This window comes from Mustelus asterias, chromosome 10, assembly GCF_964213995.1.
Source record: "Mustelus asterias chromosome 10, sMusAst1.hap1.1, whole genome shotgun sequence".
NCBI classification, from domain to species: Eukaryota; Metazoa; Chordata; class Chondrichthyes; order Carcharhiniformes; family Triakidae; genus Mustelus; species Mustelus asterias.
In genome coordinates this window covers 83,665,370-83,680,763 of record NC_135810.1, presented here as the reverse complement: position 1 = coordinate 83,680,763, position 15,394 = coordinate 83,665,370, and the positions used below count along the sequence as shown (strand labels likewise).

Sequence of the window (15,394 nt, the reverse complement as noted above, 5' to 3'; positions counted from 1 at the left end):
TCAACATATCTGTGTTGGTTTTCCTTAACTTGCATATGCCCAAGTGACAATTAATTTTGTCCTGAATTATCATTTCTAGAAGCTTCCCATCACGGAGTTTAAACCAACTTGCCTGTAGTTGCTGGGTCTTTACACTGTTCCTGCACTCTGGTCATCCAGGACATGGGAAGTGTCCTGGAGCACCCACACAGCACAGGATATGCACCCTATATGTGCACATAATGGTCAATTGTCAACTTCAAACACTCATGATTCCAACTGTATGTACATAGAAAAAGATCCAGAGCAAATTCACAACAGCAACTTTACACAGAACAGGATTGGAAAAGAGACAAGTGCACTGCAAAACAAATTAAAAAATCAGCACTTCTCACCTGAGCAGCATGCATCTTATAAAACACAGACCACAACAAAGACTAGTGCCCTGGAAAACAAGACACTGAGCAATGCAAAACCAAATAACTCTTAACTACCAAAGGCATTATTGGATGAAAACCATCAAAACTATGAAGATGCGGATGACCCAAATTTTTGATTATGTCAGTGGGGTCAACCAATCCAGCTGGCAGAATAACAAATACCACTGAATGATGCCCCTGATAAATCAAAATTCCACACTGGTAGCTCTGGATTAACCAAACATGTTCAAGCTTGCTGCCAACCAATCAAAGCAGAGTTAGACCAAACAAGAGTTCAAAATCATGTAGTGCTGGGTAAACCATAATTTGACCTTGAGATCTCCCTGTGAAAGGATCTGCAATGCCTGTGAGTATGACTAAACCTTTGAGAAAATTTCAAGTGCTGTCGATTGGTGAGAAGGTGAAGTTGTTACAGCAAGTGGAATACCTTGGTGCCAAGCGGACATCGTGACAGAGTGGGGAATTCCACCATCAAGCTTGTTCACCACTGTGAAACACAAGGTGAACTTGGAACACAGTTTGGTCAGCAGGCATTCTCTCCAGGAAGGACGAGGATGAGAACGGCTGCCCATCCCAACATTGAAGTCTGCTAATGTTGTTCAAGATGTGGAATTGGACTTTAACCTGGTGTTGTTAGAACTCTTACAATGTTGTTCAAGGCAGCCCGAGTAGAGAATGTTGCCATCTCCACTCTAATCCTTTTACAAGCTCAGGCCATTTTAAGGTGCGAACAAATTGAGTAAAGGCTTCTTCATACATTTACTGGGATTTTTCCTGGCCTATCATTTTACACTCCCCATTGAATCTGGGTTGTTTTCCCAGCTTGATGATAGGTATGCACACTGAGGTTACAGATTTTGCTCTCTAACCTTCCCTTAACCAAGTGGATTTTAGTATAAGAAACTAAAAACTGCTAATGCACACTGCACCGGCTCAGACTACACAATCTGTCTTCAGTCATTGCTTTGGATAAAAGTATCAATAAAAGTATCTTAGAGTCATAGAGGTTTACAGCATGGAAACAGGCCCTTCAGCCCAACTTGTCCATGCCGCCCCCTTTTTTTAAAAACCACTAAGCTAGTCCCAATTGCCCGTATTGGGCCCATATCCCTCTATAGCCATCTTACCCATGTAACTGTCTAAAAGCTTTTTAAAAGACAAAATTGTACCCGCCTCTACTACTACCTCTGGCAGCTTGTTCCAGACACTCACCACCCTCTGTGTGAAAAATTTGCCCCTCTGGACCCTTTTGTATCTCTCCCCTCTCACCTTAAACCTATGCCCTCTAGTTTTAGACTCCCCTACCTGTGGGGAAAGATATTGACTATCTAGCTGATCTATGCCCCTCATTATTTTGTAGACTTCTAGATGATCACCTCCAAGCCCAGAGGAAAAGGTCTCAGTCTATCCAGCCACTCCTTCCAACTCAAGCCATCAAGTCCCGGTAGAATCCTAGCAAATCTTGTCTGCATTCTTTCTAGTTTAATAATATCCTTTCTATAACAGAGTGACCAGAACTGTACACAGTATTCCAAGTGTGGCCTTACCAATGTCTTGTACAACTTCAATGAGACGTCCCAACTCCTGTATTCAATGCTCTGACCAATGAAATCAAGCATGCTGAATGCCTTCTTCACCACTCTGTCCACCTGTGACTCCACTTTCAAGGAGCTATTCACCTGGACCCCTGGATCTCTTTGTTCTATAACTCTCCCCAAGGCCCTACCATTAACTCTTTGGTAGATCTCTTTGATCTACCAAAATGCATCACCTCACATTTATCTAAATTAAACTCCATCTGCCATTCGTCAGCCCACTGGCCCAATTGATCAAGATCCCGCTGCGATCATCAATAACCTTCTTCACCGTCCACTATGCCACCAATCTTGGTGTCATCTGCAAATTTAGTAACCATGCCTCCTAAATTCTCATCCAAACCATTAATATAAATGATAAATAACAGTGGACCCAGCACCGATCCCTGAGGCTGGTCACAGACTTCCAGTTTGAAAAACAACCCTCTACAACCACCCTCTGGCGTCTGTCAAGAAGCCAATTTTGTATTAATTTAGCTACCTCACCCTGGATCCCATGAGATTTAACCTTATGCAACAACCTACCATGCGGTACCTTGTCAAAGGCCTTGCTAAAGCCCATGGCTGAGTAAAGATTTTAATGAAGGCAAGAAAAGACAGAAAAGGTAACTGGATGGAAAAATGTAATTGTTCTTCAGAAGCACGAACTAAAAAAAGTCTATTTTGGACATTACAAATAACAGTTGTCTAGGGATAAAAACAGGGAATGTATTTTCTTAGCAAAAAGCATTTTGATTGATTCAATTGATTCATCAACAATCCGGTTCTGAAATATTTATTTGGATTTCCCACTGTTAATTTTTGCATCATGAATATTGATGTAAAAAGTGTTGCAGGAAGTAATAACTATGGACAGGTAATGTTCACCACAAACAAAATTTGTAATTTAAATGAATCCTGTTGGATCAAAAGGATTTATGAGTAGTTTAATTACTGCCGCATATTTGTACATACAAAGTCACACCATAAAAATATATTAGTTTTTGGGTCAGACACTGCCAATGGTACAGTAAAGAAAAGGCTTTCAATTTGAATTTCATGCTTCATGGTCATTTAGAAACCAGGTTCCTCAATAGTTGAGTTGGGTTAACTCTTATCCAGTCACTAGAGGGTGCAATTGCAGTGTTGAAACCAGAAGGTCCAGACCCTTTTCCGCAGAGGGTGACCTCATGTTTGTGGCTTTGGTAGTTCCATGAAATAGCTGTGGTACAGTCTACTCTAACCACCATGGATGGAGGAGAAAATGTCATAGGAGGGTGGGAGGGGCATGTAAACGGAAAGGTGCACTGGGGAACCAGATGTGATGTGGATGCCGGCGTTGGACTGGGGTAAACACAGTAAGAAGTTTAACAACACCAGGTTAAAGTCCAACAGGTTTATTTGGTAGCAAAAGCCACACAAGCTTTCGGAGCCCCTTCTTCAGGTGAGTGGGAATTCTGTTCACAAACAGGTGTGGGCAGATGTGGGCAGTGGTGAAGGAACAACATGAAAACAAAAAGACTAAACATGAAAAATAAATGAGCCTAAAAGTACATTATTGTTTGTGTTGATTTTAACATCTTTGTAAGATTCTCACAGTAAAAAGAGCTATGTTTATCTCATCTACATTACAAGGTTAAATAAGTCTACGTGAAATGTGCATCTTAGCCTTCAGAATGCTTTCCAATGGATATGCTACCACCAAACATCAGTCTCCTGCATTCATATTAACTTTGCAGATTCCAGGCACAATTTATAGCCTAATCTATTCAAATAAAGAAAAAAATATACTGCTCAAGTATCAATAAAGTATCTTGCTTAATAAGATACATGAAAAAATGCACTTCTAGCACTCAAGGAAAATGCATTCAATTATTAAATCAGCACTTCACCCAAAGGCTGTGAAGCACTTTGCAATTATCAAGTTGTAATTAATGTCAGATATGAAGTGCATGTCTACTTGCACAACTGTCAATGTAGCTTTTAAAGTTTATTTATGAGTCACAAGTAAGGCTTACATTAACACTGCAATGAAGTTACTGTGAAATTCTCCAAGTCACCACACTCCGGTGCCTGTTCGGGTCAATGTACCTAACCAGCACGTCTTTCAGGCTGTGGGAGGAAACCGGAGCACCCGGAGTAAACCCACGCAGACACGGGGAGAACGTGCAAACTCCACACAGACAGTGACCCAAGCCAGGAATTGAACCTGGGTCCCTGGCGCTGTGAGACAGCAGTGCTAAGAACAGGGACAAGCAGCCTACTTTGGACATATGGAACCTGAACATTTCCAACATTACAGGCAACATACTGTATTAACATCCAGCGGTCAAGAGAATTAGATTCACCAGTCCATTTTGAAACATTTTGGCACATCGTAATGAAAGAAAATCAAGCCAAAACAAAGAGCTAATACTATCAAAATAATCACGCCGGCAGGGCATTTTCCCATATAGAGGCAGAGTAATAAATCAGGAAAACATTTACCAACAGAACCAGAAACAAAATGCATCTGTCTTATGCTTTGTGTCAAGAAAGATATTTTTCAGTATGGTTAAAATTGAAGAACATCTTGTCAAAAACAGACATCTTCTGACTCAATTTGTGTTTAGAAATATTCTGTTAAAAATGGAAATCTCTGGTCCTAAACCTTTGCTCCAGTGGTGAAGGAACTCAATTACTGATCTCAATCATCACAATGATTCCTGCAGTTTCTAAAGTTCACCATGGTCACAAATGTACCTACCAGAATGATGCAATACTTTCATTTTATATAAAATGAAATGAGTCTTTCAATTTGGCAGAGGCTTCTATCAATTTTCCTTCTTTTGTTTGCCTTAAAGATACCCAAGACTAATATCAGCCATAGCTCACTCACGCAGCAGTGAAGTCTTAATACATTACTTGTATTCAGGGAACATTTTCAAATGATTCACACTACTTACTTGTACGTCAGGACTTGTCAGTACCTGTGTGAAAAGAAGAAATGAGATTCCATTGTGCAAAGTGAACTAACCTGTGGCTCTCTTCAGCTTCAGAAACATCAGGGCTACTATCATCCTCCTCATAATCTTGGTATTTATCAGAATCAGGAAGGTCAGTGGAGTCAAATTCATCTTCACCACCCTGACCAAGGTAAGCAATGGTTTCTTCTTCAGGTTGCTAAAAATATCAAACATAGTCTTATGAGTACTTAACTAAATAAATCTCAGCATAATAGTTTTTTTTGTGGTATTATCACCTTAAAAACTTTAGGAAATGTTGTCATTCAGTTTGTCCCACAATAACTTCCATTCCATCTCATAATAAGAGCTTATGGACTACAAAAGTACATGCATTACTCTCAAGGTGTCTCCTGATGCGATTGGTAGTTATTATGCATGAATCCTATCATCAACGTGTTGAGGGATCTATTTTGCTCAATATAATGCGGCAAAGGTTAAAGGTACAATGTTTGGGGACCTATATAGGAAAGGCCCATGGGATCAAACTGGCAAGTTGCTGCAGTGCAGATTGTACACACTGCAGGAGAGATGGAGGGTGGAATTTTCCTGTCCCGTCCATCACGGGAATCATAGTGGGCGGGGCATGGACCAAGCAAAGATCCGTTGACCTCAGGTGGGATTTTTCCGTTTCAGGGCAAGCACAGCCGGAAAATCCCACCTGAAATGTTTCAGGTGGTGAATGGCTGCTTCATTCTGGGTAGTGTTGAGCTTCTTGAGTGCTGTTAGAGCTGCATTCATTCAGGAGAGTGGACAGTAGACTTTTGTAGGTGGTGGATTTTCTTTGGGGAATCAGGGTGTGAGTTACCTGCTGTAGATAAAAGCCACTGGCCAGTCCCCGAAGCCACAGTATGTTTATGGCTGGTCCAATTAAGTTTCTGGGTCAACGGTAACACTCAGAATATTGACAGTGAGTGATTGAGCAATGAACTGTATTCTCCCATGCAGCTTACTAAATACAATACTAAGGCATTCATGCAACAAAGTATAACAAAGACCAAAATAACATATTCTATTGTTCTAAAAATTGTAAAAGACTGTTAGGGATAAGGGTTGGAGGTCATATTTAAAATTGTCATGAAAGGCATTAGTGTCAGGAAAGAGTGCATGTGTTGGGGTGTGTGTTTGTGTGTGTGCGCGCACGCCTGGAAGGAGAGTGCGCATGGGGCGTGGAAGGCGAGGGAGATGGGAGGGTGCAGGTGAATGAGAGATGAGTGTGTGCGGGGGGAATAAGAGATGAGGGTGCGCGGGGCAAGGCAGATGAGAGTGCATGGGGGACTGACAGAGAGTTCAGGGTGACAGAGGAGAGATACCACAGGATGAGGGAGGAAGGAGAGCATGTGGAGTGGGAGGAAGAGAACAAGTGGGTGGACAGAGATCATGGGATGAAAGAGGGAGAGAACTGGTTGTGAGTGGTTTTTAGGTGGTACAAGTTATAATTAAACTGAAAGATAAATTGTGCAGTAAGTTCTGTATTGCAAACATTACAGTAGCAGCACTACTTTAAATCTCACAGTATGCATATTTTCTTCCCTAACAATTCAAGGTACCATGCAATTTTGAATTTCAGTGGTTATTTAAAATATGAAGAACGTGAGATTATTTGCAATACAATTATTTCCAATAAACGCCTCTAGATTCTTCAAACCAAAACCACCTGATATTTTTAAAATCTGATCGAAGAATTTCTTGGGGCCCATAGAGGTGGATTAGACAAAAAATATTCCATCCTCTTTTTTCCAGAAGGTACTCAATAAATGTTGGAGAAATTACAATTAAAGAAAAAGAATGACGTTTCATCTGTCTGTTATCCTCATTAGCTATCAGCCTGGTAGATGTTGAGCAAAACAAAAAAAAAACACTGACTGGACACATGGTAAAAACCAGAAAATGCCAAAAATGAATTGCTGATTGTTCAGTGTCTGAATGTGAAACATTTTGAAGTCCATTTTTGATGAAAGAGAACATTTCAACCTTTCATTCTCTTTCAGATGCTGAATGGTCTACCACAGCCCATTCTAGTAATCCAGGTGGGCTTGTGTGATTGAGTTAATTTCAAAAGTTCAGAACGGGTTATGATTTATGCATGAAATGCAGGATAGTTTGCACATAATGACCTCCTTGATTCTCCAATGTGGTGTCTGTCAGCTTTGTAACTCGGACTGATTGGTTAGCAGCTACTTAATTTACAAATAGATTAAAACAAACCTTTCCGTGCATCTGACTTTGCTTAAATTGTGTCGGCATCATGGACTAATATCTATAATCAACCAACATTTTATAGCTAGTGCTTGCTAAACCAGGCATGGCCTGCTGAAATGATAACCTGGTAATGAAAACTTATGAAAATAATCTAAAGATGGGTCTTAAAAATTCCAAGTGATGGGGCTGTGACGATTTCCTTTGGCAGCTCATTCCATTGTGGGGTTGTCCTTGGGAAGAAAGGTTGCTAATGTACTGGGGTCGAGCCAAATGGTCTTTGTAGTTTATGAGGATGGCTACCTCCTGTTTCTGGAGGGCACTATGTACTTGCTTCACATTGTTTATTGTAAAAGTTCTTGATACAAATTGATGTTACTTCTTGCACCCAGTACCAGAATTGACATGCTATGACCTGACCCAGCCTGATGATCTATATCATTAGTGCAATCTTTAATACATGGCTTCACACAATTAAATGTCCATTGAATTCTCATCTTTACAATGATATAATACCATTAGATAGACTACTTAATAGCTGTCTCATTCAAATGATTGCTTCTGGATTGTACCTTCGAAATCCCCATTTGCTTGGTTACAGAAGATGACAAGGCTGGAGCAGCATATGCAATGTGGAAAATGTAGTATTTTTCTGGATGATGAATAATAGCTTTTACATGAGACTCTTCAACTTATAATATGAAATACACAAAAACATTCTCTACATCTGACACAAATGAAGTAGGGTGGCAAGTGCACAAGAAGCAAAGGGAGCTTAGGAGTGGGAGTACAAAGAACTGCCATGGAGATCGTAGAAACATCACCACTGATGTGCTCCAGAATGACTTTTCCACAGAAGCCACTTTCACTTGAATCCAGCAATTCTTTTAATACGGTGGAAATAGAGCTCACTCAGCTCGATGGGAGATTGTTTTTAAATCAAAAGTTTAAAAATCCTGCTATAGGCGGGATCCTAGGAATCACACAACTTGACACACTGGGTTTAGAACTAAGCCAGATGATATCAGTGGTCTTCAGCTCGAAGTACTTTTAGGACTAATACACATCGGATATTTGGAAATGGGCCTCCATTTGTCCTCCACCCTTTATCTGCTGTAGTTCGTACTAATTTGAGAGTCAGAGTAGGTGATATGGGTTTCCTTTTAGTGGTTGTGTGAACTTTGTAATGCTTGTGTAAACCAAAGTATTAAGATACTTCTGCAGCAAACTTCATATAGCATACATGACAGTGATTAGTGATACAGAGAATCATCCAGCGAAAATGATCAAGACATTGATATTTATTTTAAAATGTACAAGTGATAACTGCTAGGATAACCTGGTTACCAATTAAAATAGTTGCCACAGCCACACTCAGTTATATGCAAATTGTTACATATCAGAGATGAATAACTGGCCCAGATTTTGCAGTCAATGCCAAAGCAACATCATTCACTGTTGACTTCAAAGATTGCCACCCACAAAGATGTAGTGATTTTTTTGGTGTGGATTCCACCTTTCAGGTATTAGTTAGAATCCATAGTCAAATCAAGGGGATCTCCCGGCTTCTAGCAACAGTGATGCCATCAATCTGGATACAGAGCCAATCATGTTGAAGTATTCTCACAGAGAGCAAACCAGGAAGTAAAATGTAAAATGCATCACTTCTAATTAATTTTTTACAGAGGCAAATAAATGATTGGGACGTTCACAAGACAAACACAGAAACTGAAATATCATAAAAAATGTCAAATGTGGATTTTTAAAATCATAATGCAGAAATCTAACATTCCACAAATATAAAAATAGCTTCTCAAGGCCAGTGAGGGTTATCGGCAATAATTGTGAACTGCTAGTGCCCCTTACAAACACAGTTACACTTCATTCAACAAAATGCAATTTTTTCACGGGCTTTTACATAAGATCTAAGAAGGGAATAATCTCATCAGTACAGAACTTCTGCAACTTCTCTATCTCCATGTTTAACTGTGTGCACAGACTTCAAATGTTCCTTTCAGCTCAATAAAGTAGTGATAGTGAATCATAGAATCCCTATAGTGCAGAAGGAGGCCATTCAACTCTTCAAGCCTGCACCGAAAACAATCCCACCCAAGCCCGACCACTGTAACCCCACATAATCCGCCTGACACTAAGGGGCAATTCAGCATGGCCAATCAACCTAACCCGCACATCTTTGGAGTGTGGGAGGAAACCCACGAAGATACGGAGAGAACATGCAAACTCCATAGTCACCCAGGCCAGAACTGAACCTGGGTCCCTGGCGCTGTGAGGCAGCAGTCCTAATGCTAATATTAATGCTAATGTCAATGCTAATAGTTTTGGTGGCATTAACGATTTGGAAGAAGGAACTGAAGGCACTGTTGCTAAGTTTTCAGATGATACAAAGATATGTAGAGGGACAGGTAGTATTGAGGAAGCAGGGGGACTGCAGAAGGGCTTGGACAGGTTAGGAGAGTGGGCAAAGAAGTGGCAGATGGAATACAATGTGGAAAAGTGTGAGGTTATGCACTTTGGAAGGAGGAATGGAGGCATAGACTATTTTCGAAATGCTTAGGAAATCAGAAGCACAAAGGGATTTGGGAGTCCTTGTTCAAGATTCTCTTAAGGTTAACGTGCAGGTTCAGTCGGCAGTTAGGAACGCAAATGTAATGTTAGCATTCATGTTGAGAGGGCGAGAATACAAGAGCAGGAATGTATTCTGAGGCTGTATAAGGCTCTGGTCAGACCTCATTTGGAGTACTGTGAGCAGTTTTGGGTCCATATCTAAGGAAGGATGGTGCTGGCCTTGAAAAGGGTCCAGAGGGGGTTCACAAGAATGATCCCTGGAATGAAGAGCTTGTCGTATGAGGGACAGTTGAGGACTCTGGGTCTGTACTTGTTGGAGTTTAGAAGGATGAGGGAGGATCTTATTAAAACTTACAGGATACTGCGAGGCCTGGATAGAGTGGACGTGGAGAGGGTGTTTCCACCAGTAGGAAAAACTAGAACCAGAGGCACAACCTCATGCTAAAGGGACGACCCTTTAAAACAGAAATGAGGAGGAATTTCTTCAGCTAGAGGGTGGTGAATCTCTGGAACTCTTTGCTGCAGAAGGCTGTGGAGATCAAGTCATTGAGTGTCTTTAAGACAGAGATAGATAGATTCTTGATTAATAAAGGGATCAGGGGTTATGGGGAAAAGGCAGGAGAATGGGGATGAGAAAAATATCAGCCATAATTGAATGGCGGAACAAACTTGATGGGCCGAGTGGCTTAATTCTGCTCCAATGTTTTATGGTCTTATTACTACCCCAAAATGCAGGTCATACTCTTGACTAATTGGTCTCAGCAGAGTTTTAAAACCTAAATTGTTTCACACACTGTGAAACAATTTAGGTTTTAATATACAATCATATTGCCATGACAGAATTATATGGTAGAATTTAACGAACTATCTGCCTGCGTGAAAACATTTTCTCCAGACCCCTGTACTTGCAACAAGAAACTTAAATCAAGTCTTCTGGCAGAAGAGCTCCCAGCTCAGCTCATTTGTCACTGTTGAGATCTACAGACACTATAATCCTACAGGTAATGTAGTGTGACATCAGCAGCTGAGAAACTAAGTTATCTGCTCCATAGGCTGCATGACTTTGCTGATTTTCTTTAAGTGCCAAGGGATACTTGATGTAAAGGATTAGTCAAGTATGAAAAGAATGAATTTAACTGCTTTTACCGGATTTTGATTTAGAAAATCTAAAATATCCTCTGGGGTAACAGAATGGTCCTGTCAGATAATTTGTTGAAAATGTTTCTTTTCCTATAATAGAAAATTGGATAGTAAAGTAATCCTTAGCAATCAATGTCCAAATTGTACCCTTGTTGCAACTTTTTAAAAAAAATCACCTTTCCTTTGGCTTTTGGGCGCAAAAATTACATTTTTGTTCTATTTTAAAATGTATTTTCTTTCGCATCTCGAGAGCCATCACACCATATACTATTCTCTGGTTGAGAACAGGTAGCTGATAAATTCCTAATCTCTGCTTAAACCAGTTCCTAGAATATGTTCTCATATTTTATATCTGAGTCCAGCATTTTATCACCCTTTGATTTTTGCTCCTGGCAGGCTTGGGCTTAGTGCATTCACCTGTAATACCAATAGATACATTTAAGGGAAAGCTATACCTAATTTGAAGAAAAAGGAATAAAATGTTGTGTTGATAGAGGGAAGTCAATAAGGTGAAAGAAGGCTTTTTGACGTACAATCAGCAGCATAAACCAAATGGGCCAAATAGTGTGTTTCTGTACTGCAACTTCTACATAAATGGTAAAGTTGCCATAGTCCCAGATGACCATAGGCTGCTCTCCCCTTCATTGGGGAGTAACCTGAGGATCACCACACCTCAGGCGAGGGACAAGGTTGAGTGGGCAGGCCTTCATGAATAACCTCAGCCAGTACGGGAATTGAACCCATGATGCAGAGCGACGCTCTGCATCCCAAGTCCAGCCAACTGAGCTAACTGACATCTACATTATAACATTGTGAAATCAATGAACTTTGAACATGGAACATAGAAATTAGGAGCAGGAATCGACAATTCAGCCCATTGAGCCCGCTCCACCCTGTCTTTTAATATGATCATGATCTCACCCTGGTTTCAACTCCTTTTCTGCTGCTCCCATAGCCCTTTATCAGAAATATATCTATTTCTTTCTTGAATCTGTTCATTGATTCTGCCTCCACTGTAGTCTAGGGCGGTGAGTTCCACAGATTCACAACCATCGGAGTAGTAGTTTCTCCGCATTTCAATTTTGAACCTACCTCCTCTCACTCTCTATCTCTATTGATGACCTCTTGTTCTGGATTGTCCATAGCAACAAGACTTTTTAAAGCACTGAACTTCTAATGACACTTTCAATGCTTTAGCAGAATGTAGGTTAATGTTAAATAAAAACACAAAATGCTGGAAATACTCAGCAGGTCAGGCAGCATCTGTGGAGAGAAACAGAGTCAATGTGCTGTAACTTCAGAGCTGCAGGGCAGTGTAACTGCGGGGTAGCCCGAAGATGTGCAGGAAGTTCCCAGGTAAGGTTTGCACGGCAATTGCCCGGAAAGTGCAAACTTCCGAGGGACAATTTCCCTACACTGGGAACCCTCCGAAAAGGCAACTTAAATTGCAGTCTCCGACTCTGTTGCATCAATAATTATCTAGAAAAGGTTTGAAGAATTGAAACCACTTCCAACTTCTGGGTAACTATTATACAGATCCACACTGAGCCTCCATGGTATGCCTCCCACGCCCCTGGGAATGCCCCTCCCCCTTCTATAATATTGGAGACTGGTGTGATGACCTCATATTGCTGACCCAACGTCATCACGCCTTATTTCACATGCTTGTTGGTGGGAGAGAGCTACCCAATTTGGAGCCATAAAAAATGTATCCCCCCTGAATCTTCCTACACTTCAGTGAGATCAAGTTAAAAATGGTGCTCTCGGATTTGTAGACAGGCACATATTTCAGTAGCAAATTCAATCAAGTAAAAATAACCCTGACAAGATAACAACACAATGTCTTGAAAAGACTGAATTAAAATGTCGAATTAGATGGGATTTCGAGTTCAAAACTCTATATAATGAATCATCATAGTCTGCAAGCTCAAACCTTTATTTTAAAATAACACATTGCTGACGGGATGATTTCAACTGTGACAAAAATAGAACTCTTGGCCTGTTGGACACATTTATGTATTTCATTTGTATTTTAAAAGACCTGTGGCCAAGTTCTGAAATGAGGGACTGTCCTGGAAATTAAATGGTTGCTTGGAGATGGTTGGCCTGTATTATAGTCTACAGATGTGGTCAAGTCAGAAGCCAGATATGATCTAAGATCATCCATCAAAGATGCCAAAAGACAGTACTGGACCAAGCTAGAGTCCCAGGCTAGCCACACCAACCCCTGCCAACTATGGCAAGGTCTGCAAGACATAACAGGCTACAAGATGAAGGCATGTAAAATCACCAGTTCCAACGCACCCCTCCCTGATGAGCTCAATGCATTCTATGTCCGTTTTGAGCAAGAGGTCAGCGAGAGCATGCCCTCCACCCTGGAAGAACCTGTATCTGGGTCACCATTACAGATGCCAGAACAGCCTTTTCGAAGGTCAACCCAGGGAAAGCGACTGGCCCGAATGGGGTACCCGGACGAGCACTCAGATCCTGCGCGGTTCAGCTGGCAGGGGTATTCACAGACATCTTCAACCTCTCTTTACAACAATCTGAAACCCCTATCTGCTTCAAGTAGACGACCATCATCTCGGTATCCAAGAAAAACCAAGCAGCGTGCCTTAATGACTATTGGCTGGTCGATCTGACATCCATCATTATGAAGTGCTTCGAAAGGCTAGTCATGGCACGAATCAATTCCAGCCTCCCAGACTACTTGGATCCACTACAGTTTGCCTACCTCCACAACAGGTCCACAGCAGACACCATCTCCCTGGCCCTGCACTCAACCCTGGAACATCTAGATAACAAGGACACCTATGTCAGACTCCTATTTATTGACTACAGCTCAGCCTTCAATACTATTATTCCCACGAAACTCATCTCCAAACTCCGTGACCTGGGCCTCGGCTCCTCCCTCTGCGACTGGATCCTGAACTTCCTAACTCACAGACCACAATCGTAAGGATAGACAACAACACCTCCTTCATGATCATCCTCAACACTGGTGCCCACAAGGCTGTGTTCTCAGCTCCCTACTATACTCCTTATACACCTATGACTGTGCGGCCAAATTGCCCTCCAACTCGATTTTCAAGTTTGCTGACGACACCACTGGAGTGGGTCGGATCTCAAACAATGATGAGAGAGTACAGGAATGAGATAGAGAATCTGGTGAACTGGTGCAGCAAATATAATCTCTCCTTCAATGTCAACAAAACGAAGGAGATTGTCATCGACTTCAGAAAGCATAGAGGAGAATATGCCCCTGTCTACATCAACGGGCATGAAGTAGAAAGGGTCAAGAGCTTCAAGTTTTTAGGTGTCCAGATCACCAACAACCTGTCCTGGTCCCCCCATGCCAACACCATAGTTAAGAAAGCCCACCAACGCCTCTACTTTCTCAGAAGACTAAGGAAATTTGGCATGTCAGCTATGATTCTCACCAACCTTTACAGATGCACCATAGAAAACATTCTTTCTGGTTGTATCACTGCGTGGTATGGTTCCTGCTCTGCCCAAGACCGCAAGGAACTACAAAAGGTCGTGAATGTAGCCCAATTCATCACGCAAACCAGCCTCCCATCAATTGACTCTGTCTACACTTCCCACTGCCTCAGCAAAGCAGCCAGCATAATTAAGGACCCCACGCACCCCGGACATTCTCTCTTCCGCCTTCTTCCGTCAGGAAAAAGATACAAAAGTCTGAGGTCACGTACCAACCGACTCAAGAACAGCTTCTTCCCTGCTGCTGCCATCAGACTTTTGAATGGACTTACCTTGCATTAAGTTGATCTTTCTCGACACCCTAGCTATGACTTTAACACTACATTCTGCACTCTCTCATTTCCTTCTCTGTGAACGGTATGTTTTGTCTGTGTAGCGCGCAAGAAGCAATATTTTTCACTGTATGTTAATACATGTTGCAATAATAAATCAAATCAAATCAAAATTAGTCAAGTTAAAAGCTATCTTTGATAGGAAAGGAGTAATTTAAATCCAATTTCAGTGTTGAGGAACATTGTTGCTGTGCCTTTCAGTGCTAATTTCCTTATCTCATTACTTGATAAGGTGAGAAGTCTTCTTTCACAATGTTCTTCAAAGAAATTCAATGCATTATGGTGATCTGGAATGCACTACCTCAAAAAAATGGTGGAAACGAATATAATAGTAGCTTTCAAATGGGAAGTGGATATATCCTTGAGGAGATTGCACAGCTATGAGGGAAAACCAGGTGAATGGGCTTAATTGGAAAACTCCTTCAAAGAGCCAGCACTGACAAAACGGGATGAATGTCCTTCCTTGTGGGCTGTATGATGTTACAAAATTGCTAGAACATCAAAGAGGAAAGATATGTTTGGAATACAGATATTCGAATACTTTTCAGATTATGTTAATCATATTGTAAAGGTTGGAGCTATAGAACTCTGCGATCAACAGTTAGGTCTTTACCAACAAGGATAGTGCATTGCCAAGAATT

The 15,394-nt window shown here is 41.2% G+C and overlaps 1 protein-coding gene across 1 annotated transcript in view; it reads right to left on the bottom strand.

Moving 5' to 3' along the window:
* ddx10 (DEAD (Asp-Glu-Ala-Asp) box polypeptide 10) overlaps nt 1-15,394 on the bottom strand; it is a 242,134-nt gene that overhangs the window by 29,912 nt on the left and 196,828 nt on the right. The window contains exon 17 of the mRNA XM_078222065.1: nt 5,010-5,155. Coding sequence (XP_078078191.1) covers nt 5,010-5,155 — 146 coding nt within the window. The remainder of the gene's footprint in view (nt 1-5,009; nt 5,156-15,394) is intronic.